Source organism: Mesocricetus auratus, unplaced genomic scaffold, assembly GCF_017639785.1.
Source record: "Mesocricetus auratus isolate SY011 unplaced genomic scaffold, BCM_Maur_2.0 Super-Scaffold_100676, whole genome shotgun sequence".
Classification (NCBI taxonomy): Eukaryota; Metazoa; Chordata; class Mammalia; order Rodentia; family Cricetidae; genus Mesocricetus; species Mesocricetus auratus.
This window is the reverse complement of record NW_024429266.1, coordinates 12,126,543-12,153,841: the sequence shown is the minus strand read 5'-3', so window position 1 is coordinate 12,153,841 and position 27,299 is coordinate 12,126,543. Positions and strand designations below refer to the sequence as shown.

Below are 27,299 nucleotides of genomic sequence, written 5' to 3'. Positions count from 1 at the left end.
ATGCAAAAAGATGCTGGAAGAACTGGCCCACAATGAAATCAATATATATACATACAAACATGCATTTACTTCATGTCTACTTAAGACACAATCTTGTGAAGCATGTAAAATATAAATAAAACGTCAAGACACATTTTATTCATCTTTGCCTTGAATGGTGGGCTGGGTAAAAGATTTCAATTTGAGACAGGGTCTCACTATGTAACCTAGCTGACTTTGAACTCACACGGACCCAGCAGCTTCTGTCTCCCAAGTGCTAGGATTAAAGGTATACACTACTACACCCAATGTAGATACATACTTTTTATTGTACAACGGGGGCATTTAATCTGTTAGTGAGGAAGGAAGGAAGGAAGGAAGGAAGGAAGGAAGGAAGGAAGGAAGGTCTAAAGTCAGTTGAGTTTTGATGCCACAAAGCTCCTGGGACAAGAGTCAATACTTACAACAAAATCCGATCAGCTCTTGGTCCATCTTGCCTCTGAAGGATAATGGGAGTGCTGTACACTTTCATCACTCCACTTCCTCAGTTCTGTGTGGGGATTATTATCCCCCTTTTATAACTTTCAGAGAGTAGTGATGATTTGCAGGCTATTTATAGATATTAACTAAATTATCCTCTATGTTGATATGAGCATAGGACTGACTCATGTTTCTTAGAATATATTTTTCCATCACAGCCAAGGGAGCCAAATATTAATAATATGAGTAGAAACCAGGAACTGATTAAATGAATGACAAACACATGAGTAGAAAACTATATTACAGTATAATAAGGGTATGAGATCAACAAGGTTTAATGTTTAAACAAATACTTATTTTACCAACTAACTTCATACTGATCAAAATAAATGAACATATAAAAGCAATGCCTAGCTTAAAAGTTGAACACCATTATAATGCATCTTACTAATGCTCACCACTTCTGGTTTCTTTCCATAGAAGCAATTAAGTTTTCAAATTCTTGCATTTATTTTATGCTTCTAAACACAGCAATTTCTTTAGAAACATTTCTTCTTGGGCTGGAGACATGGCCCAGCCATTAAAGATTAGGCTCACAAACAAAAATATAAGAAAGATTTCTTCCTGACTTTTCAAATTTAGCTGTCACTGTTTTCTTACTAGAAAAATTATTTAATTCCTAGCATCTGGGTGGTTGGCAGTGGGAATTGAACCCAGGGCTTCCATGAGCTCTATCCCTAAGCTATACTATAGTCGCTGACTCCTCACACTCTCTCTATGAAGTCATAGCAGTATTAATGTGGTATTGCAGTCATTACCCATCCATCATAATTATTCCCCAGGGAAATTGCTTATTCAGGTGGTAAATACTAATATTTTCCTAAGCTTATTTCCCCCTCTATATCTTCACATCAACCCTACATAGCCTTTATCACTTCAAGTTCTCAATCAGAACTGTAAACAACCCCCTTTACACGGTTAAACATGTCAAATGCTCAGATTTTTTTTTACTTAGTTCTCCTTCCCTTCAGACAAACCTATTGAGAGACCATGAGCTTCCAGATTCCAGGGAGGGATTCTGTTCCCAGATTATGAATTACTCTTTCAAGTTCAATTCTTCTTTAATTAGATTCTAACAATGTTACACAATTCTTGATTTCTTTCCTTATTTTAACAGACTACAACATTCATGAAGCTGTATAGAAAACAAAACTATTTTTTGAGACAGGGTCTCAAGTGCAAACAGATGCCCACAATGAAGTCAGCATGTTCATATGAATGTATATTTGTTTAAACACAATTATATAAACAATTTAAAAATTTAACCTTGATTCAGAATCTCCCATCCCTACCATCTAAGTATTAAGATTATAGTTCTATGCCACTGTCCCTGGGGTGGGAAGACACTTTAAGTTAGGCTTCCTCTCAGTACTGACTAATATGAACAAAGGAAATGATCTGCCCAGTCGTAGCGGTTGTACACGCCTTAATTCCAGCACTCAGAGGGCAGAGGCAGGTAGATTTATGTGAATCTGGGGGCCAGTCTGGTCTACAGAGTGAATTCTAGGACAGTCTGGGCTACACAGAAGAACCCTGTCTCAAAATAAAACAAAAACAAAATCCCCCCATCGAAAGATCTTGGAGACAAACTATTTAAATTTTCATTAAAAGATTTACTCGAATGATTTCCATATATGGCTATTAAGTACTAGGAATGTGGTTATTTTGAACAGAAATGTTTTAGTACAAAATATACACTGAATATTTCTTTTTATACTTATTTATTTTTGTTTTTTTTTTTTTAAGACAGGGTTTGTAGCCCTAGCTGGCCTTAAACTCAAGAGAACTCAAGAGATCCACCTGCCTCTGTCTCCCAGTTGCTGGGATTGAAGGCCTGTGCCACCACTGTTTTTATTTTATGTATATTAGTGGGTATTTTGTCTGCATGTATGTCTGGAGTGTGTATGTGCAGTGCCTGCAGGGGCCAGAAGAGGGCACTGGACCCCTGACAGAACTGAAGTTATAGATAGCTCTCAGATGACATGTGGTTGCTAGAAGAATGACCATTACTCTTAACCATTTGAGCAATCTCTCCAATCCCATATAAACTGTCTTAATGATTTCATACTTCATATCGAAATGTTAAGTGATCGTGTGTGGTCCATTCTGGCTAATTCAGAATAAGGCTGTATTATACACTTGATTTTAGCTAAAAGGCTAAAGGGATGAAACTGTTATCAAGTCTACCTCTAGTGCAATCCTAAGCACACATGGGGAAAAAAAAAAAAAAACAGTACATGGTACATGTCTGTAGTCCCAGAGGTGAGGATGAGGATCCCCGTAGCTTGCTAGAGATCCGGTCTAGCTCAATCAGCTTGCATCAGTTCAGTGAAAGACTATTTGAAAAAGGAATATGGAGAGCAATTGAAGGCTTCTACATGCATTGGTATACAGGTGCATGCGGGACACACACAGATACTGAAAACAGACAAGGCTGATAGAAGGGAAAAGACACTTTTATACCCTGAGATGTATACCCAAATACGTCTATTTGATGTATTTTTAGATGTATCACAAGTATGCTTTTTACACAAGGAATAAAATGGAAATCACAATTTCAAAGAACTGAAGGATACAATGTATTGTCAGTGTCCCTTGGGTCTGCTGCAAAAGAAGGAAGTGTAAATGTATAGATTTACCTTCTCTGGATTTCCAACTCTTCTTGTGATGGGCCATTTTGAACTTGAGCAGGTAGTTGTGAATTTTGTCTAGGCAATGTTGGCCCTATAAGGGAGGGAAACATTACAGATTAATGTTACCATTCTACCTAGCTAGATGAAGGAAATTAAACCATGAGACCAACATAAAACCATCACATATTAAAAATGCATCTTCTTTTGTCTAGCAAAATAAAATGTAAGCTTTACATAACACACAGCAAATGAAAGACTGCAACATAATACTGTCATCATCTTCAGAAGGCTTACTCGAAACAAATGGAAACACCAACAATAAAGGAAAAAAATAAACATTTATATATGAAGAGCTTGAGGAAAACAAGTGTTCAATGAGCACCTGAATAGGCACCTGAGCTTGACATTCTCTAAGACAATGAGACATTCTGTTGGGGTAATTGTTCATGAGGTGGAGAGGAAGAACTTAAATGAAAAATCAGAATTAAAAAACTCACCTAAATAGAACACTGAAAATGAGAAAACAGGAGAGAGAGAGAGCATGAGAACCTCATTACTAGACTGAAGTATGCTAATGCATTTACCACACTTGCCCAACTTGAGCTGCCATTTCTGTTCCGTGGAACAGCATTTCCAATACTGGTGAAACAAACATTTGCTAAACTCCTGCATACTGTATTAACCTATTCATTTCAATTTTCAATGTTACAGGTAATCTTAACAACTTTTCACTTGAGGTAAGAAAGACGGGGAGGGAAAGACCCTGTGTTCACACCAACATGAACTGTCATGAGAAACCTGACCATCCATTCCCACATCTACATATAATGTAGACCCATCTTTAGCATCTTAGACTGTCACTAAATTATGGGAAATCTTATTGTCACTTGATATAAAAATTAGTGAGAGACATGTTACACCTAGTATAATATATAATGACTGACCTAAGGTTGAGCTAGAACCACCTTAATCCACAACAGAAAAAGCAAGAGTAATGACAGTTTTCTGCATCCTCTGAGAAGTAGACTTCTGACTTCTAGTGTACCACCAAAAACCCCTAGCAGGAATTCTCTGAGTTCTGCAGAGACTACTACAGGGAAGTAAGTAAATAAATGCTGTATGTACTAGGACATGTTATAGTGATCTGTGAGTGGAGATCATCATGAAAGTAGCTATTTTATCCTAGTGCAGCAGCCAGCACTGTAGCTGGAAGCAAAGGCTCATCAGGGTGTGTTTAACACAGAATTGGCACCTCCCAAGAGTAAAAACCAGGAAAATAATCTGAACTTACCTACTAAATTTTTCATCTCTTTACATGTTTTTAGATTAACATTTAATTTGCCCTCTAATGACAAATTAGATGACAGCTGCAGCAATATATTCGATTAGACTGAAGTCTGCTACTTTGAAAACCAGTAAAGAAATATAAAATCAACCCCAAGTAGTTAAGAAAAAACAAAAACACATTTTAAAATCAAAGTCAAATACAGACATAAATGTTTACATAAATGAAAATAGAACTTGTTTGATAAACAATGTTTGGGAAATTAACACAATGGCTTTTTGAGAAAAAAACTGTCACACTGTGCTACACTCTAATGTTTACTGTTTCATAGAGAAAAGATCCTTTCAGAAGATGGCAGAGAAACATCTGAATCAGGAGGATAAGTTTAAGAACCTATAAAACTGGGGGAGTATAATTTACATAAACATATTTTAGGACTATAAAATCAAAGTTTTGGCAAGGTCAACTTTAAAGACAATTATGCCTTACTTACTTTTACTAATATTGTCTGAGTGTTAAAACTTCAGCCAGTATAAATAATGGAACAGCTGGAAGTCAATATCTAACTGTCATGCTCACATCTAGAGAAGGCATTGTATCTCAATGGTTCTATTAATGAATTAAATCTATGCTTTAGCTGAAATCTATAAATTCAAGTCAGAAACGTTAAAATTTCATTCTAACCTTCTTCATGTTATCAAACAATTTTTGTTCGTTTTTAAAAATAACTCTGGGCCCAGAATGGTGGTGTATGCCTTGTAATCTCAGCATTTGGAAGGCAACCATAGGAGAATTTTGAGTTCAGGGTCACCCTGGGCTATATATATACTTACATACTATCAACAAAACAAATAATAAAAAAAGACCCCCAAAACCAAAAACTAACAGTCCTGATATGACTCATAAAACAAACTAAATAGGGAAATTCACTAGTTTATTCCTGGTGCATAAGATGAGAAAAACTTCAAGGAATCCTTTTTAAATGGGAATTTTGATCTAAGAATAACTCTTATGCTTCTTTGTTATGTAGCTGTATGATAATAAGCCATTCATTTATCAAGGCATTCTCAAAATCCCTCCCTTTAGCATTTTTTGACATCTATATTTAATCTGTTTATTTTGTTTTTCTTCATCAATATTGCCAAGCTGTAAAAACTAGCATACTGAAATATATGTGCAATTAAACATAATTTAATTATAAACATACTATAGTTATTAGATAAAACTCTAAGTAAATTATGAACTAGAAGTACACAATTGCATTTTCCTTTTTGTCAAACATTTTAATGGGTTATAAAATTGTTAAGTTGTAACAAAGGTATCACATAAGCAGCAGAAAACAAACTATGGTTAGGCAAGGCAATCCATGGCTGTATTTTCTGGAATGTATAGTATTATTTCAAAAGGGCCATATTCCTAAATGAGTATCTGTGTTCGCATAAAATATAAAATAGGTACTTTCATAACCACCTCAGTGGGCAAATGACACTATTTTAACATGCATGGTATGGATGTTATCAGTTATCTTTGTGAAGGGGGACCACCAAGGTGCAGAAATGAGTGACACTGCTCTGGCCTCCCACATGGAAGGATGGCAACTTCCTGAGGGTTTACTTTATAACCAGACAACGGTTGGTCCTAATTTCTAATTTGTCCAAGGCTAGAAGGTGCAAAGAAATGTTTGTGAATTACTTTTCCTAACAAAGACAACATGGCATTGTTGCTGATAAGTAACCTATAAATGATGAGAATCTGTTATGAACCCCTCCCTCCAACAGGAATGGCGGTTCAGTCTTGTCTTCAATATCAAGTTTTGTTTTAAAGCACATTTCACTTACTCTCCCCATTTTAATTCTTATAAATCTAGCTCCACATGGGCCACAATACAAGTAGGTGCTATTATATATAATATAACCAAACTTAAACCTGGTAACTAGAATGCAGATGGTACACAAATTGGAGGTCATTATAAAGGAAATCTGTTTTAACCTGTTATTTTATAAGTTTTAAGAATTCACCTTTGTTAATTAGGTCAAATCACCTCCTTTTCTTTAAAAACAGGTAAACTCTCACTCTACACAAGGCTCTCAAGCTTCTAAACGCAAAGTTACAGTATCAAGTGCATCTTCAAAATGAGCTGGAGGGAGGCCTCATCACACAAGTATCAGTTATTGCTCACAGAAGCCAGGAGAACCCCCAGGGAAAGATACCAACAGAAATGAAGTCACCGGTTATGAGCAACCTGCAGTGCTAAGCTGAAGCCTTGGAGAGGGCAGAAGAGATTTATAACAACCAGTCCTAAAACAGATGCTCACTGCTGCGACCATCAGCTAGAGCAATCACAATGTAACTTAGGTGCCCATGAAACACATTAGAATTTTCTTTTTCCTCACTTACATAGTATGCTTGCCTAAAGCAATAAACATATCAACGTAAAGAAACCCTATCAACAATGCACTAAAAATTCTGAGTCACATGGAAAAAGTACACATGCTGGCTACATCACCTTACAGTTTTCTCTTACGAAATAATCTAGCTAGTCAAGGTATATATAGTCAAAAAGGCACATGTGAATTAATTAAAAAAATTCAAATAATTAAGACATTTTTTGAAACAGGAAGATTCAGAATCAAATAATTCAAATGATGATATGTATCTACATACTTATCTATATAAGCAATTTCCTTGTGCAAAATTTGTATATATGTATGTATATACATATATATATTTATATAAATGATTGATCAGGTCCATCCTGAGGTGGCTAAGTGACGTATCTAATTTAACCATGCAAATAATACATGTATGTACACACATGTATGTTTATGAGAGTGAGCATAACAGAAAACAATCTATAAGCCTAAATTCACTAAGCCACAGAAACCTAACTTACTAAGTAGAGAAGACTGCTACCTGAAACCAACCTATTAAAAAGTAAGCTTACATTTGCCTCTACAACATGCACACTCACTTGAATTCATTCAAGGTAAGTAAAGCTCCTTTCAAATAAGGCACATTTACATTACTGAAATCTTATGAAAAATGCATATATCTTTTTCTCTTAAATTGAATGTCAGCTCCCAAAGAAAATTATAACTTAAAAAACTTCTCTTTTAAGATTCTATTTCTAACTAAATCCTCACTAGCAAGCCAACTCAAAAGCTAACTCAAAGCCACCTCCATGAACCACAACAAATATCACAACATAAAACAGAAGCCTCTTTATATCCCAGATACCACAAACCAGACTATGGCCTAGGAAACAAAAGTTATGGAAATGTGCAAGTTGTATGTACCACAGCTTGAAAAAGTAATGTAAACATAATGTTGCTTACCACAGAAAATACATCGCAAATTAGTGCTGTCCTGGGTAGCAGTAACCTTGCTCTGGGCTGCAACAGACACCTCGGTGTTAGAAGCTTCAAAGGACAATGGGGCCATCTGAAGAACTTCACATTAACTAAAAGGTGCTTTGAAATGTTCAAAATGTATTTATACACACGTCCTATCTAGATCCTCATTCTGAAAACTTTATAATTTTACAGCTTAAATATTTCCTGAGTCATACAATCAAAGAATGCAATCTGCATTTTAAGACTGTATTCTTTAAAATGCTGGTGAAAATGAAGTATAGAAAGTTAAGATATATGGCCAGCAGAAATTAATTTCATGAGGTCTACCCTCCCATTTAAGAGAACTGCATTAAATAAAAATTCAGGGGAAATATTTAAGATTAATTTAATTAAGATTGCTCACTTATATCAGCTGGAAAAAACAAAGGCTATCATTAAAAGGTTGTAAAACATACTTACAGATATGAGATTACTTTGTACTTAACAATAACCAACAAGGTTTACAGAGACACACTTCACTACTATTTTTTCCCTAGATATGAAAATACATTTGACAAAATGAATTACTAAAAATTCTGTGTGGCCATAACAACTAGCCATTTAACCTAAATGATTTACATTAAAATTTAACTAATCAATGAAATAAGTTCATAAATTCTTTTTAGGGAGAAAAACTCAGAGGGAAAGTGGTAACTTCTGAAAAGAGGAATGCTTTATCCAATCGAGGCAATACCCAAAACTGGGAGGAAGAAAAAAATTTTTCTTACTATTAATAACATGCAAAAAGATACATCAATAATTTCTCAGGAAACCTTTTTCAACAAGGAAAAGATTTTCTTTTCTTATGGGTACCAGCTAAGAAAACAGTTAATGGATTAAATACATGTTGGCTTAAGGAAGAGCATATTAAAGTGAATAAGACAGTACTTCAGTATATTATTTAAATAAATCAACTACTGCTAAGTAAAAATCACAACCAAACCAATCTTTATTCAAGGGCTTATCTTAATATGGTAATAATCATAAATAAAAATTTAATCATTTTAGCAAGGCAACATATTCCAATTAAATCTTAAAGTATTAGATGCAGTAGGTATACTTCAAACACCAATAAGATAAATTTGATAATGCCAGCTTTGCTAAGTACTTCCACCCACTCATCTCTCAAAGATACATGCACAATATTTAAGAGTAATAACATAACCACAGGCACATGAAGACAAGTTCAACAAGCTAATGAGATTATGCTAAAGGAGATAAATGTTTTAGACAAATTATGATAATTACATTTTAAATTTAAACTCCTTTATAAAAATCTTTCTCACCCATGTTCCACCAATCCTCTATTAGTAAACATGCCTAGTTACCAGGTTTTACCCTTTAGTTCCTTTAATGCATATTAAATGGGAAAACATACAAGGACAATTAAAAAACTCACATGAAAAACCAGAGAAAATATCTTGTTTCTGACAGCAAAGAAGCGGCCCCATCCCATGAGCAATCATTTCAGCAGAAAGTCACCTGACAATTGTCAGAATGCAGGCGCAGCTATCACTGCAGACTATTTCCAACCAAGAGCTCCTAATTTCTCTCACAACTGAACTACTAAGTAATGTTCCTGCACTTGCCATCTTTAAGCATCTTCTTTCTGGTGACTTTCATTTCTGCTAACAAGTAAAACATTGATCTACTTTCTGATAGGATTTCTTAAATTCTACTGCAGCTTGCATTTCCCGAAGGTACTAAATTATTCATTCATCATACGCATAAGGCTAACAGCTTCCTGCTTACTGTTGAAGCCATTAACTCGTTCTTTACTAAATCTGAGATTATACATGTAAACTCAGTATTACCAGTTTTAATGCTAGCATTCATCTATGAAAAGACACCTTTTTAAAATAAGCCATACGACAGAGGCTTAGTTAGGTTAAGGGAAGAGGGTGAAATGCAAAGTAAAGCAAACCTAGAGCAATGAAAATTAACCAAGAATGTAGAATTTAACATCTTTATGATATTTCCACAAGTAATATAACCCTCTTTATCAACTACTTTGGCCTTTGATCTTCTTGCCAATGCTTATCTGCCTCTTAATGCAATTTGTGAAACAGTCACCCTTCAGGCTTTGCCCCCCTGCCCTTATTATTTGACATTGTTTTAAACAAGGAAACAAAAAGACTTTAAGTGAGGTAATCTGTAATGGAAAATTACAAGCTTCTCAGCTTTGATTCATATCATTCTATTGCATGCATGCATTTTATTATTACATATAGCTACTACAGCAGACCTTTAGAGTTTTTGTGCTTTAAAAAAATTAGTGGTTTCTATTATTACCTATTAACCATCTCAAAGTAATATGTAAGGGAACACTGTCCATCTCAGCATTTTGTATTTCTAAGGATTAAATGAGATAGTGATTGCTTAAAGACTGGTCTGGATTTGATTTCCCTTCCTGGAAATCTGATCACTGAGTGACAGAGCTCAATGTTGGTGTTTAGAGTAATGGTAGTCACATTTCTGATCATTTCAATAAAGCTCTGCATGACCCAGAGGAAGTGAAAACAAAGGCTAAGAATAGAATGGAGGCAGGTACTGCAACAATAGTTACCTACATTCCAAATTAATTAATTAATACAAAAGTCCTTAAAAGACTAAACCGGCCGTATTTATGTATTTATGGGGTGACATATGCCTTTAATCTTAGCACTCAGAAGGTAGAGATAGGAGAATCTCTGTGAGTTGGAGGTCAACCTGGTCTACAGAGTGAGTTCCAGGACATCCAGGGCTGTATTAAAGAGGAGAGGGGAGGAGAGAGGAGCAAAGAAAAGGCTAAAAATAAAGAGGTCATGAATGAGAGGGAATGGAGGGGGGCTGGAGGGAAGGGGAAGATGATGTAATTTATATTTTAATTTAAAAAATATAAAGTCCTAAAAACAATAACCAAGTTCCAGATTGCAGGGCAATATTCAGACATGGAATTATAAACAATAAGTTTATTCAAAGTAATGGGCACTTTAAGTTTTTTTTTTTTTTTTTTTTTTTGGTATTTCAAGACAGGGTTTCTCTGTGCAGCCCTGGGTGTCTTGAAATTTGCTCTGTAGACCAGACTGGTCTCAAACTCACAAGAGATCCATCTGCCTTTGCCTCCCAAATGCTAGGATTAAAGGTGTATGCTACTACTGCTAAACTAATGTTACATTCTTAAAACACTTTTACAGCACTATTTCAAATTTTATTTTGGAACATGTTTAATGAAAGAAAATCATCTATGTCAAAAATGGAGCACTGTGCAGTTATAACCCCATCTGAAAAACCCAACACCATCTAGAGCTCTCATTTTTTATTTAATCTGGAGATGTATGTAAGTATGTATGTACATACGTATGTGGCTTCCTCTCCTTTGCTACCAGAAGGTAATCTTCCTTCAACTTATGACTTCAAATAAATGTACTTTGTTGTTTACTTTTTAAAGGATTTATTTATTTATTACGTATACAGCATTCTGTTTGCATATATGCCTGCAGGCCAGAAGAGGGCACCAGATCTCATTACGGATGGTTGTGAGCCACCATGTGGTTGCTGTGAATTGAACTCAGGACCTCAAGAGCCTTCAGTGCTCTTAACCTCTGAGCCATCTCTCCAGCCCTATCATTTACTTTTTTAAAGAGAAGAAAAATAACTGCAAACAACAGATATATTGCGTATCATTTACTACACAGTACAGGCCCCTCAACCCACTATGTTTTGTTAGTCCTTTATTTTTAACCAAGGAACTACACACCATTTCTAGCTAAAGAAACTTTAGGGGCCAACTCAACTAGATGCTCAGGGGCCTATCCTATAATTTACCTGTCATATCCTGATAATCTATCTAAGACAACGCTAACCTGTGCCTCCTCGTTCATTTTACTGGTTCTTCTTCCTAAGCACAGATCAAGACCTGTCAATCAATCAATCAATCAATCAATCACCTTTCATGTTTCCTGCCCTTAGTCACTTCAAGGTGCCAAAGGTTTACACTGGTAACATGTTTAGTTTGTTACTAGAGCATCTGGTAACTTTCAATCAGCATTATGTACTCAGTTGCACAAACCAGAAATACAGAACTTTGACACCTCTTCCTCTTTTCTCTTATTACTTAACCAATTCCAAAACCTGCCCATGAAGCCTCCTAATTTCCCCCTCTTCTCTTCACTGAAATTTTTCTTGTCCAATGACCCACTGCTTAAGAGTGTTCAGTGTTGAGAAGTTTAGTGCACACCCAGCGAAGGAAGAAAACAGTAACACCTCTGCTCCCTTTCCCCATCCTTTTTATTTTTCTATTCCTGTTTTATAATTTTATAATGCATACACTATGCTGGCACCAAATAAAGTGTGTGTGTGTGTGTGTTAAAGCAATATCAATTAGGCTACTTTTCAGCAAGAATTGAAACAAAAAAAATTTTTTGAGAGAGGGATTCCAAAGATATTCCTTAAGTCAAAACTCTGAATATGGGGTTAGAGAGAAGGCTCCATGGTTGGTTCCTAGCACCCACTCAGGAAGTTCACAACTGCCTACAAGTTCAGCTCCAAAGGATCTGACATCTTTGGGCCTCAGTGGGCAACAACACACATGTACATACACATAAATAAATAAAACCTCTACACACACACACACACACACACACACACACTCAGGACAGCACATCAAAAATTAGGACTGTCCTAATTACACAGGTCAGCTGGCTCATTTTCTATGGGAACCCTATACTGCCTGTGCCCTTCTTTCTATCTGTACAATAATTCACTATATTTCAAATAAGTTGCTTACTAAAAAGTCTCTATCTAAAATAACAAAGGATAGCAAATAACTAAATAACAAGAGTTTGAAATTGGGTTCTGACATTCAAAATTACACAAAATTTTACCATAATAGTTTTAATGAGTTTAAAATATACTGTACACTTTCCACTGTGAGACTTATTACATAGAATTAAATACAAGGTTTAAACATGTATTATTTGAGATGAAACTTAAAAATTCTTCACATAGGACTAACAAGATAGCTCAGGGGTAAGGGTGCCTGTCACCCAACCAAATAGGCCTGTCTGAAGGAAAGAACCAACCCCTCAGGGTCCTCTGACCTTCACATGTTGCAGATTGCCATGCTTGTAAGCACATCCACACCCAAACACACATGTTGAAAACCGGATATCACTCAAGTGTAACAGTAACAATGTGCCTTTGTTTTACTGTGCTTTTAAAAATATGATCTATTAGGGCTCAGGAGATGGGTCAGTGGTTAAAAGCACCTTCCTCACAAATGTGAGTGAAGATTGGATCCTCAGAATCAGTGTGTCAGGTGGATTTGTTGGCCCACCTATAAATCCAACTCAGAAGTGAGAAACAGGATACTTGTGGAAGATCTAAGATGCCAGCACGCCGGGTCTGAGGCAAAAAGATTTAGAGTTGGCTACATGGTCAGACTAAGCCTAAAAAGGCAAAAGAATGCCCTGCTCACATTGTTTTTCCTGCCATTCCATTTCAAACAAAGACAGTTTGTTGTTTAGGTGAAACACTACTATATTAAAAAACAAAACAAATAAACAAACATATAACCCAAAAAACACACCATCATTTGTTGTCATCATAAATATTGAGAGAAATTTAAATCAGGAGTGCCATGTTCCTGCTCTTAAAAACCCATAAACAAGGGGATGGAGAGATGGTTCAGTGGTTAAGAGCACTGGCTGTTCTTCCAGACGACCTGGGTTCAATTCTCAGCACGGACAAGGCAGCTCACAACTGTCTATAACTCCAGTTACAGGGGAGTCAACACATTCACAAAAGCATACATACAGGCAAAACACCAATGAGCATAAAATATATTTTTTAAAAAAATCTGTAAATGTTAATCATTTCAGTTTAATAAAGCTGTACAATAAATAAACCTAGCCAATTATTTTAAATACTTCTGATATTCAATCTCTCCATCATTTTACTTTCTTCACTGATAACTTCCTCATTAAATTTAGCCTTCGACTGTTCATCCTCAAAAACACAAGATATAAGGCAGGAGAATACATTTATTATTTATCAATAAGCCCCTATGAAAACCTAATATCCATGGCAGGACCTAAAGGTTAACTAATATATCATGCAATTATTTACACTGTCTGCTCAGCATAAACTTTCTGCCTCACTAGACTTGAAGATGCTCAAAGATAACATATACATCATTCAATGAAAAAAAGAAACGATGAAGGAAGGCCATGGAGGAGGTTTACTCTAGATAAAGGGAGAGCAAGGCAGAGGCAAGGACATCTGGGAGAGTCCAGAGGGAACATGACCCTGAGAAGTGCAAGGACCGAGGGTGGAGGGAAAGGGGAGAGCCAGGAGAGTACAGGGAAGGTAACCACACAGCTGGATTACATAGGGAAGGGCAGCCCAACTCCTGGACTGGAGAAGTTTAGGAGAGGGAAGGGTTATGCCAGCCATTCTCTCTAACGGGTAAGGCCTGACTGAACGGTGTTGGAGGAATCTGGCAGTCAGGTCTGCTTTGATAGGTTATATAGGCACCTCAGTTACTCATTTGTCCTGGGTTTGAGACCTAAAAGCCATATTTATCTTCCTACTGCTAGCAACTATTATACACTTTGGTATGTAGATAATTGATACAAGCAAAAAAAATTACAAATTTTTTTCCGCTTTTAAACAAGAAGGTAGCCGGGCGCTGGTGGTGCATACCTTTAGTCCCAGCACTTAGGAGGCAGAGGCAGGCGGATCTCTGTGAGTTTGAGACCAGTCTGGTCTACAAGAGTGAGTTCCAGGAAAGCCTCCAAAGCCACAGAGAAACCCTGTCTTGAAAAAAAAAAAAAAAAAAAAAAAAAAACCAACAACAACAAAAACAAAAAACAAAAAGGTATACTAACTACATATTAGCTGTGCTATGTATCTACACTTAAATAATCCAGACAGAGGAAAAAGAATAAACATAAGAATTAATGAAATCTCTATGTAATTTCACAATAAAGGAGTAAGAGAAATATGCAAAAATCAGAAATATTTAAACAAAAATCTAGGAAAGTCCTTCCTAAAATAATCTTTTTGTGCATAGGAAAGTACAGACTCACTAGCTGTGAAGGTTCATGCTTTTAATCCAGCTTGTAATCCAGGCAGGGGTAGGGGCAGGGACGGGGACAGGCAGATCTTTGTGAGGTAGAGGCTGGCCTGGTCTACATAGTGAGTTCTAAGACAAGCAAGACTGTCTCAAAAACAAAACCAAAGAAAGAAAACTACAGATTCCTATATAACTTAACTTAATAATTATATAAGCTTTCTATAAAAAACTAAATTTGAAGCTTTTAATGGATTATAAAGATGTCATAAATAGAAAAAAATCTAACTAAAAGCAAGAAAAAGGCTCTGTTGATTGTATTTCCAAGAGTTAAGAAAGCCAGATTGTCCAGGCAGTGGTGGTGCACGCCTTTAATCCCAGCACTCGGGAGGTAGAGGCAGGCAGATCTCTGTGAGTTCGAGGCCGGGTTAGACCAACAGCCTCCAAAACAATAGAGAAACCCTGTCTCGTAACCCCCCCCCAAAGAAAACCAGGTTGAAGCAAGTTAATCCTTCTCTTGCAAGGGATGTGAAACTCAAAAATAAAACCATACTGTTCAAACCAAGAACAAAATATCTTCTCAAGATGGAAGAGATTTAATTCAAGCAGATTTTCCAACATTTCCATTAACAGCAGTACAACAATTCTGGTTTCCTAAGAATGAAACTATGGAGACTCAACATCTATTTATGTAAATACTGTACTACTGTACTAAATATCCTTGGAAGATATATTTTCTATAAGTTCCATTTGAAAAGAAAAAAATCTGTGTTTTATGGCATGATATAAAAGAGAAACTTTGATGATTTAATTTTTATGTGCAAGTAAGTGCTACTATATTTGTACTATGGTTAGCTCTGGCTTTGCTTGATTTATTTTATATAGCCCAGAAATTAATCATTTAAATGCAATAAGAAAAGTATGGAAGAGAAAGACGTGCACCACAAGTCTCATGGTACTCAAGTAAGAGCTGGGATGTGGGTGTGTTTATGTGTCTGTGGGTCATGAGAAGCTGCTCCAGGGTTATCTATGAAACTTGTCAAGTGTGCAAAAGCCCACCCTGCCTTCTTCCTAGTGACAGTGTCATAGTGCCAGTACAGTCTGCAGAAGACTGAAGACCCACTGGTGGGTGTTTGTCACTTATCTAGTCCATACTTTCAAACTAGGGGTGCATGAATCCAAGGTTTGAGAATGAACAATTAGGAAAATGTTTCTACAACAAATCCCTTAGTAAAAATTTATTTCTTCTTATATAAATGGCATTGGAATAACAAAATACTCTAGCCAGGTGGCACACACCTCTAATCCCAGAACTCAGGAGTCAAAAGCAGGTGGATCCTAGTGAGTTCCAAAACAACCAGGGCTTTGCCGGCTGGCTTTATGCCTACGTGACACAAACTAGAGTTACGAAAGGAGAGAACCTCAATTGAGAAAAAATGCCTCCGCAATATCCAGCTGCAGAGCATTTTGTTGTTGTTGTTTTGATACAGGTCTTCTTGTATAACTGTCCTGGCTGTCCTGAAACTCCCTTTGTAGACCAGGCTGGCCTCGAACTTACTGAGATCCACTTGCCTCTGCCTCCCAAGTGCTGAGTTTAAAGGCATGCGCCACCACTGCCCAGCTGTAGATCATTTTCTTAATTAGTGATTGATGGGGGAACGCCCAGCCTGTTGTGGGTGATGCCATCCCTGGTCCTGGTCCTGGTTTCTACAAGAAAGCAAGCTGAGCATGCCAGGAAGAAGCAGCCCTCCATGGCCTCTGCATCAGCTTCTGCCCTCTTTTGAGTTCCTGTCCTGACTTCCTTCAATGATGAACAGAGGTATGAAATGTAAGCCAAATAAACCCTTTCCTCCCCAAGTTGCTTTAGTTATGGTTTTATCCAGCAATAGAAACACTGAGACAGACCTTGTCTCCAAAAAAAGCAAAAACAAAACAACAACAACAACAAAAAAGACCTGAAAATTTTTCAGAAAACCCAACTAATCTGTTTTTTCTTGTGAATCATCTTAGAAATTACACTCACAGAAATAGCAAGTCTACCTCAGAACCATTTTTAGTAACTTTACACAAGTAGCACGCTATATTTGCTAAATTTATTTCCCAAACCTACTTCCCAAGCATCTTTGTGCAGTATTTACACTGCCTTGCAGATATTTCTAACCAATTATTACCTTCTCTATACAAGTAAAAGCCGTAAGAATAATAACTTTCAATTACTTCATTGTTCCTTTATTATTCTAGTATCTAAATGTGACTATAAAAATTCTTTTCATTGAGACTTTTATTTAAAATGTTGGTTAGATGTTTCTATGAAAACAGAAATGCACGGTGTTAAGTGAGAGGCAACATACTAATGTGTATGTGGACACGGGCAAGCTGGTGCTGCCACACCTATATGGACGTGTGAAAAAAATTTTTTCAAAATTAAAAGGTACAATCTGTGGGAGATTTGGCTGCCATTCTGTGCTGCAATCACATCAAGGTAGCAGTGGTTCCCAGTCGTTTCTTATATCAGTGCAGAAGACAGGGGTTATCCAGTTCAAGTCTGCTTGTCCTTTGTGTCCTTTAGACACCAGACTGATTGAATGACATCCAGTAAAATGCTTCTCTAATTCATGGACAAAAACCAGTAAAAATCACAAATACAGGTGAAACAAATGTGTGCAAATTATTGTGCCCGAGGAGGAAAAGTATCCAGATAATGAGATGATCCCTGCAGCAGCCGTTATCAAAGTTGCAGACAAACTAGATGTGAGGCAGGCTGCAGGGCAGCAAACCAGATTAGACTAGCTTTTTAAAGAGACCTGACACGGCTACAGCATTTACAACTCACCGCAGCTATGCCTGCCTGCACAAGGTCAAGGCAACCAGATCAGACAACATTCCAGCAGGAAGCATTAACAGGTTCAATGATTTAAAAACAGACACGAAGGCTGGAGAGGGACTGATGACAGGACAGTATGGTGAGGGTGTTATGAAGAGGGAAAGGGGGTTGAATATGCCCAAGATACATTGTATATGAACTGTTACAGGATATAATAAGTCCTAAAACAATTAGACAAGTTATAATCAACCTAAAATAACTTTCCCAAGTATTGATGTTCAGAGACATGAACTTATATAATATGTAATAATTATGTAAAATTATTACGATGGTATGGTTTATTACAATTTACATACATAAAAAATTCATATAATATAGCCAGGGGAGGAGGATAAAGTCAGCTGGCTGTGGCGACACATGTCTTTAATCACAGAACTTGGGAGGCAGAGGCAGGCAGACAGATCTCTTGAGTTCGTGACCAATCTGATCTACAAAGTGAATGCCAGGACAGCCAGGGCTGTACAGAGAAACTCTATCTTGAAAACAAAACCCACCAAAGTAAAGTCATAAATGTACCAAGTGCACCGAAAGCAAAGAACTTAAAATTTTAAAAGGCAGAGCTACAAAAACATCAATGATTATTACCCTGAAGAGATGGTAGTTTCACACCTAAAATACAATTTTTTAATTGAGTATGAAAAAGGCTACCACACTTACACTGTCCCTTTCACTACTAGAGGAAGTGGGTGGGTGGTGGCAATAAACAAATAAATAAATAAATAGATCGGTCAGTCAGTAGAGAAATAGTATCTACCCTCTTTTGATCTGCCAAGTCCCACTCCTATATGCCAGTCTCTTGTGATTCTTTTTGTGGGGAAGAAAGGTAAAATAAAATGAACAGAACCGAGGGAAAAATGATAGAAACAAAGGTTTCTGGAAATATAGAAAAACAGAATAATCGATTCCTATCCAATAGACAGCTTTCAATTATTCCTTGCTAGACGGTGTAAACCAGAAGCAGAGAATACAGAAACTCTGTTAGTAGCAGCAGTCCCTTGTCTCAGGGTTTCTCTGTGTAGCCCTGGCTGTCCTGGAAAAAGATCTGTAGCCCAGGCTGGCCTCAAACTCATAGGTCCATCTGCCTCTGCCTTCCAAGTGCTGGGATTAAAGGTGTGCATCACTATCACCTGGCTCCACTATGATTTTTAATATTAAATTATTTCAAGTTTAATGTGCAAGAATTTATTTAGATGATAAAAGCTAAAATAGTTGCATCTAAAATAGTTATATAATGAGATAAATAAACAAATGTGTATGTGTGACTCAAACAACACAGACTTACATTTTTATACCCTGTGGTCTGTCTCCCACTATGGATTTGTTGCAGGCTTCTTATCAGTGAGGGACAGCCTTGAGGGAAGCAATTGGAGTGCTGCCCTCAGAAGGTAAACGAATCAGACTTTTCTTTCTTTTGTGTGTGTGTGGGGGGGGGGGGGAGACACGGCTTTTCGAGACAAGGTTTCTCTGCATACATAGCCTTGGCTGTCCTGGACCTCACACTCTGTAGACAAGGTTGACTTTGAATTCACAGAGATCCACCTGCCTCTGCCTCCTGAGTTTACAGGGCTTAAAAGCATGCACCACCATGCCTGGCCACAGGAGGGCTTTTCTAAGAGATCTGTTTCTGCACTTTTAATTCTCAAAGTAAGTTATTCTACCTGAAATTTTATTTAATTAGCATAAAAAACGAACATTTTATACTTTAAGAATGCCAATGCCGCCCCCCCCCCCCCCAGGTCATCTAATGGTTAATCATGCCACACTGATTAACCATTCTCACGATAAGTAAATGAGGAACCCTCTTTACAGGGTGTAACCTGCTCAGCCCCCACTGGAGATGGGACAAAACTAGAAACTCAATTCCATAGTCAAGCTTTTCCATTAAGTTACATTGAAGGTCTTAAAACTTTACAAAGGAACGTAAGACAAAAATGCAAGTGAATTTTTTCTAATTTCTTTCTCACTCTAAACTGGCTGTTTGTTTTTTTTTCAGATGCCTTTTTAAAAGAAAACACTTTAGAGGTTTTGAATTGAAAGGCAGAAAAATGTAGTAAAAAGAAAAACAAAAATCACCAAGCAATGATGGCGCACACCTTTAATCCCAGCCCTACAGAGGCAGGCAGATCTCCGAGTTTGAGACCAGCCTGGTCTACAGAGTTAGTTCCACAACAGGTTTCACAGCTACAGAGAAACCCTGTCTTGTAAAGACCAAATAAACAACTCAGTCACTATAAAATGAAGCCATCTCCTTCATATGTATATCCCTTTCTAAAGGCAAAGGTCCAACTCCACACACATGTACTACCTGGAGACTGGGAAGGACACTAGACACTAACCCAGCACTGTTGTAAAAATGGCAGATGTGTAAGTGGGGAGACAGAACATGCAACTGCAGCAGGATGTGACATGCCATCCATCCCAGGGAGCAAACATTACCTCCATAGTAAGACTACTTCAGGAGACCTAACAACACAAAGCAAAAGCACCATCCAAGATTAGCATGGGAATCCTCTCCAGGCCCAAATGTATATGATTTTATTAGAGCTGTGTTAATAAAGTTCCCTAAATATAGTATGGCAGAACTAACTCTGTTATCCACCTAATACTCATCTGTCTAAAGCCTCTTCCCATTCTGTCAACCTCTGGGTCACCAACTTCACCAGTGCTCCAAGCGACATGCCTGGATATCATCTGGAGACATCATTTACTCCTTCCTATGTCACAGCGAGAGGAGGCTGGATTTGAAAATAAGATCGAGGAACAAATGCCACTGTCTGGCTGAAGGTCCTATGGCCAGTCTACTGGCCTTAAACTTAAACCCAAATCCTACTTCTGAAACAGTAATATCACTAAACGCACAGGGTTTTTATATATTAAAAAAAATCACCAGTAGAGTTTATCCCAGATTAAGATCAGAAACACAGTAAGTTAGCACTCAAGTGAAGACGTAGCAGAAGCTAAAACAGTGGCATGGTGGAAAGAGTGCTCACCCAATAAAAGCTGGTGGTCTCCTCTTCAGCGCTCCTTCCACACCTCTCTTACCCATATCATTGCAGCAGATGTTCATCCATGGTCACCACCCACCTCCTTTGTCCTGCAGCACAAGCTACCGTAATGGAAATGACAGGCTGACCCTCACGACACCACCGGGCCCCTGCTAACCTCTCTAGTCTCACCTGTTAGGGTTTATGCCCCAGACCACCTAAGTTCTCGGGCTCCAACCACAACATATCGGTTTGCCAGCTGTCACATACTTCCCAATGACAAGCCCACTTAGAATATTCTCGCACTGAGGAGGCTCTGACCCTAGAATGTTCCTGACTTTTCTAGATGGCTCTAGACTGGGTGTAAAATCCAAGAAGGAAGGGGTGGGCTTTACCATATTGGTGCTCTTCTCGATGGCTATTGGCACAGCACAATTTTGAGATTATACCCTTAGTGTTGCTTTTATTCATATCAGCAACCCAGGAGACTAGAAAGTAAAACTATCACTAGGAACAAAGTATTTTAGGGCCTGGTATAATGCAGCATGACTTTAATCCCAGCACTTGCAAGGAAGGAGCAGGAGGATATCTGTGAGTTCAGGGCCAGCATGATTTGCACATAAAGTTCTAGGACAGCCAAGGTTACACAGGTTCTGATTCAAATAAGAAAAATGGAAAACCTCAAGAATTTCTGGAAATAGTCTGAGATTCCAAGTATATCATAAAGATATTACATAATGCTGAGAATAATGCCAATGCTTACAATGGAAGTAATGTAAAGGCTTATGTTGAAAATTATTAGAATCTCAACATTTATTATAAATATGAGGAAAACGGCAACCACAAGGTTATCTCTGGCTATGTTCTCATTCACAACAGTTAAAAAACAAAACAAACCCAGTCTTTTAGTTAGTGGTAACATATTTTGAGGTTTTTCTTTTGGTACGCTATGTTTAATCATGGTTGAACATTTTCTTTTATAAAAATGGGTTTAAAGACACATTTCCTACTTCCAAATGATTTAAACCATTTATAAAAGGCAACAAGGTTATACAAATTTACCTCAGTCAACCATCAACAAGACTGACATTGTAACTTATATAATCCATTGCTATTATCTACAGAAGCGTGTAAATATACTTGATAAGTAAATAGAGAAATTTTTTAAAAAGTTGGTCTGTATAATATATTTAAACGGAGACAATTTCCATTGGTGAAAAGTTATACTGTAGCATTTGGTAAAGGCAAGAGCACTAATTCAGCTCCTTGAAAAAAAATGATAGAACATGTGATTTTTCTTTTAATTCCAAATATAACTCACTGTATTTAGCACCTCCTGTACTTTCCAGAATATTAGATAATTGCATACCATGTTAAAAACAAAATAAAGGAAAACATTCCTGCCACCTACCTATATACTGTTAAACGTATATATGAGTGTATGAGTATAGCTTGTGAAGGTTAGAATGCATTTCTTTTCTTTTTTTTTTTTATTTCTTTATTACATATACAGTGTTCTACCTACATACCAGAATAGGGTACCAGATTGAATTGTAGATGGTTGTGAGCCACCATGTGGTTGCTGGGAATTGAACTCAGGACCTCTGGAAGAGCAGTCAGTACTCTTAACCTCTGAGCCATCTCTCCAGCCTGCATTTCTTTTCTTAATTAAAAACAAATTGAAGATTTAAAGGGTTTTGAAGGATGGCAGCAAAAGGGAGAAATGTAGAATCATTGGTTCTGGCTAAAAGAGAGCTCTGTGGCCAGGTGGCAGCACTCCAGAGGCAAAGGCAGTCAGATCTCTGTGAGTTCAAGGCCAACCTGGGTCTACAGAGACATTCCAGGACAGCCATGGCTACACAGAGAAACCCTGCCACAAAAACCCAAAAGAGAGACAGACAGACAGTATTGATATATAATGCTCTGGAAAGCTATGTAATACCTCAGTGACTGAGAGCCCTGCCCCGCATTAATCAGAAGCACCCTTCCTCCCCCGACTTTTGGTCTATTTGTACTGAGCTTCAGAAAAAAATTCTGACTGAACAAAGACATCCATGATCTTAAAGTCTGAGAATCACTGAGAAGGATTAACAGATAACAGTAATGTCTGATTCTTGTGTAGCACCCATACATATATAAGCAGTAACGGTGAATGCGGAATATGGCTTTATAATAAAGTAGTAAAACAGGCTGAGGATGTAGCTCAGTGGTAGTGTGCTTGCCTAGCATGTACAAGGCCTTGGGCTCAGTTCAATTCCCAGCACCAGGGAGAGAGGGAGAAGGGAGAGGAGGGGAGAGAGGGGGGGCCAGTATAAAAAAATGGAGATTAATATGATCAAAATACATTATGTATATATATAACATAATCCAATTCATTATTTTGTACAAATAATATATACCAATAAAAATTTTAAAAGACAAAAAAAATTAAGGAACAGGCAGATTGATGTGTAAAACTGCTCTGCATTCAAGGTTAAGTTTGTTCTTTTGATTCTGGTCAATTGTTTTGGGAGCCTGAAGTCAAGCTTTCCAACAGCTTGGGTTAGCAGAAGGATAGCAGATGATTTCAACAGATGATCTCAACACATGATTTTCTTTCTTTTTTTCTTTGTTTTGGCTGTGAACCCAAAGTAGACAGCTTTGGCAAGGAATGCTAAAAGCAGGCTGTCATGCAGTATTGTTTGGTACTTTTGTTTAGGAGAGTGGGAGGGGGGCCAACACAATACTAGGTAAAGGACCTATCTTGCTGTGACAATCTGCACAAGAAATCGCATCCCTTTCCAAGGAAGAACACTCCATATGCCTTGAGACAGGGGCTCTCTGTAGCCCTGGCTGACCTTGAACTCACAGAGATCCGCCCTGCCTCTGCCTCCCAAGTGATGGGATTAAAGGTGACACTCCAGATTCTTAACATTTAACGTTCATTTCTTCCCATGCTTCCACTTCAGAGATAATTAACACCATCAAAATTCACAAACTGGTATTTATAATAAAAAGTAATTTCCTAAATAAATAAATAAATAAATCATGCTACCTACACATCAGTGTTTGTTTTCTCTGAGAATGAACAAGATAGAACCAAAAGCTTCACTGCTAGTAACTAGGTCCATGACAGAGATAATTCCAACCAGTTTATACAACCACAACTGAAACTGTGAAAGAGAAGAAACAATCTATTACCAAACTTATCCTTAACAATAACCTATATACTGTACACACCAACAACGCTTCTACAGCAAATGAAACCACTGATTTTCCTATTGGCAAAACTTAACATAATTCAAAACAGTATTTCTTAATGTCTATTGCTTTGTAAGAGATTATAATTTGAGCCTCTCCACATTAAGACTCAATGTCCAAAACTCAGGGTCAGAACAAAACCAGTACTCGCCATTTGCATTTTGAAAACAAACTAGTATCACTCACTGATAAGAATAGTATTTTCAAAATACGATTAAAACGAAAACCAACATCAACAATAATTTAAATGTAAGTGACATTTAGTTTTTAACTAGACCTCCTTTTTGAAGACTGAGAAATGAAAATGGCAGTTGGTTCCAAACACAGGAAGACAGAAGCTGGTACATACACTCTTCAAATTACATAACTGACCTATTTAAGATGAGTCATGGCTCTAACTCCTTTTCCAATCACTACAGTATAAACCTATTTCTACAATACATGCTAATAAAGTATTGGTGTCCACAAAAACAGGTTATCGATGAACAGAAATGATCTACATGAGACCAGACTTCACTATCTTGGTTTTGTACTAAGAGACAAACCAGAGTAAGTTCCAGTAGTTTAGTGTCTCAAAATAGATCCAATGAGTGGCATTAGTATAGGTCATATGTGAGTTCCTCCAAAGAAAGGAGTTAGATGTCTTACTCCTTTTTATGCTTCAATTATTTGTTTTCAGAGTAACATAAGTAACAGTGGATTTTTAGAATTCTGTATCAATAAAAAACTATCAATATTTCATCTGGCTATAATACTCCTCATTAATTCTACTCATAACATTTATGTCATTAAAATAACTACCAAACATACAAGTAATTTGTATTTTTTTCATATTTAACATTTTATGATTATAAAACACATTGCATTAAGCCAAAATAAATTTGGTTTATCTCTCACATAAGATTTCAAATACTTGAGCTTTTTAAAGTGAATTATTTCTATTCTTCTAAGCAACATGTAGTTTAAGAATACAACTATGACTTCAACCAGAGGAACTCATTCCTTAAATTTCCAAACAACCTTTAGCACAGTGGTTCCTAACCAGCGGGTCATGACCCCTTTGGGAGTCAAATGATGCTTTCACATTGGAAAACACAGTTACCAGTATTATTATTCACAAGGGTAGTCAAGTTTGTTAGGAAGTAGCAACAAAAGTAACTTTATGTTTGGGTGTCAATTACAAAATGAGGAACTGTATGAAAGGGCCAAAGAATTAGGAAGGTTGAGAACCGCTGTGTTACATACAGCCAACCTCTTATCAATTAGGAGATCTTACTCTAATTTTAAATCCTTAGGATCAGCAGTGGCTTAAAAAGTATATTTTAGAAACCAATGTATTTTTTCATAAAAAGCAAATAACACCAGGCATAATGGCATAACTGAAATACCAGCTACCTGGGAATCAGAAGGCAGGAGGATTGCCTGACATGAACAATCTGAGGCTAGCTTCAGCAACATAGAGAGACCTTTTATCTCTGATGGCTCTCGTGCTCCAGTACTAAAAATTACATTTTAGGACAGGATGAACAAATCTAAATAATTTCAAATGAATTCTAAGAAATAACGAAACTCACAGGAATATGCTTCAAGTCTACACTTCTAATGTAAAGAAGAGTTCACATTTTTGTAGAAAATAACTTAGGAATTACTTTAAATATATATATGACTTAAAAGTTGACAAAAAGGTTTGCTTTAACATATACATAGCATTTCAGTTAAGAATACAGGGAAAGCACAGACACTTTACCTGCTTCCTGTGAATTTAACACTTCTAAGGCATGCATCATGGCACTTGCGAAGACATTGGCATCCTCTTTGCTGCCAAAGTTGAGACCATACACCTGTCTAGCATCCCGCCATTGGTGGAAAGTCTGTGTAGCTTGATTGTACTTCAGCCCTTTAGGAATGGCACAATTTATCACAACCTAAAAGACAATAATTCAATAAAGTCAGGCGGATAATTGGGAAAATAATTTAAGTCAACACAAACCCTGACTGTGCCCTATTTATTTAAACTTGTTCCTAGCAGACTTTCTGTCAAAACTAGTTGGAACAATTACCTAGGTAAAAGCAAGTCTACAGAAATGAGTCTGATGGACCTTAAGGTATCTTCAGGTTACAAAAGGCCTGCATTAAAATATTAAATCAACAAAAGAAAAGCAATGCAAGTCATTAAATAAAACATTAACAGGGTTGTTAGGAAATTACAAATACAAAACTGGAACATTAACTGTAAGGGACCTCTTGACTACCCCCATCCTGAGGATTTGAGAAAAACAGAGTTACAGAATCCATGTTCAGCCAGGCAGTAGTGGCACACACCTTTAATCCCCAGCACTTGGGAGGCAGAGGCAGGTAGGTCTCTGTGAGTTCGAGACCAGCCTGGTCTACAAGAGCTAGTTCCAGGACAGCCTCCAAAGCCACAGAGAAATCCTGTCTCGAAGGAAGGAAGGAAGGAGGGAGGGAGGGAGGGAGGGAGGGAGGGAGGAAGGAAGGAGGGAGGGAGGGAGGGAGGGAGGGAGGAAGGAAGGAAGGAAGGAAGGAAGGAAGGAAGGAAGGAAGAAGAAAAAGAAAGGAAGAAGAAAAAGAAAGGAAGAAGAAGAAGAATCCATGTGTAGAGATGAACCTGTCCTCTTTCCTCACATTCACATCTGAGAGTCATCCACTTGTAAGTGAAAGCGTGGTTTGTTAATTTTCATTGTTTTATGCAATATTCCTTTATATCAATCTGCCCATTTCTGTACTAGCATTTTTAATGCCCAGAAATGCACCCATTGAGAGGCATTAGCATAGGTCATATGTGCATTTAATTTTAGTAGAAAACTCCACATAGCTTTCTAAGTTTATCTTACCATGCACTCTTCCAGAGCAGTATATGAAAATTTGTATGACTCCATACACTATGCAACATTACTACCGGTGTTAGTCATTATAGCAATTCTTGTGTCTCTTTGTGTTCTAGTGTATATTACACTACTCTGCTCACTAATGAGGTTTAGTATTTTTTCTTCAAGTTCTGGAAAAAATTTAACTTATTATATTGCGTTTGTATAGTGGGTTCGGGAGAAGGCACGCATGTCATGGCACACATGTAGACAGCAAATGACAACTTTGTGCACTGGTTCTCTTCCCATCTTTATGTAGCATCTTGGGATAAAACTTAGGTTGCCAGACTACATAGCAGGTACCTTGACCCACTAAGTTATACATACACAGGCTCCCTTTTTATCATAAATTGTGTTTTGTCCCACTGGTAAATGTATCAAGTATTTGTCCAACTCTAAGTGTTTTAACTACTGAAGCTTTCT

General features: G+C 37.2%; 1 protein-coding gene across 10 annotated transcripts in view; it reads right to left on the bottom strand.

Annotated features, from left to right (window-relative positions):
• Enah (ENAH actin regulator) overlaps window positions 1-27,299 on the bottom strand; it is a 108,163-nt gene that overhangs the window by 23,683 nt on the left and 57,181 nt on the right. For 3 of the 10 annotated variants that reach the window (XM_040739355.1, XM_040739357.1, XM_040739358.1), the window contains exons 3-4: window positions 25,739-25,916; window positions 3,159-3,243 (exon numbers count right to left, since the gene is read on the bottom strand). In XM_040739355.1, the coding sequence (XP_040595289.1) occupies window positions 3,159-3,243; window positions 25,739-25,916 (263 nt within the window). Of the gene's footprint in view, window positions 1-3,158; window positions 3,244-3,649; window positions 3,662-7,772; window positions 7,830-9,228; window positions 9,565-25,738; window positions 25,917-27,299 lie in introns of those variants that run through there. The other 7 variants (XM_040739350.1, XM_040739349.1, XM_040739354.1 and 4 more) reach the window with 5 other exon arrangements.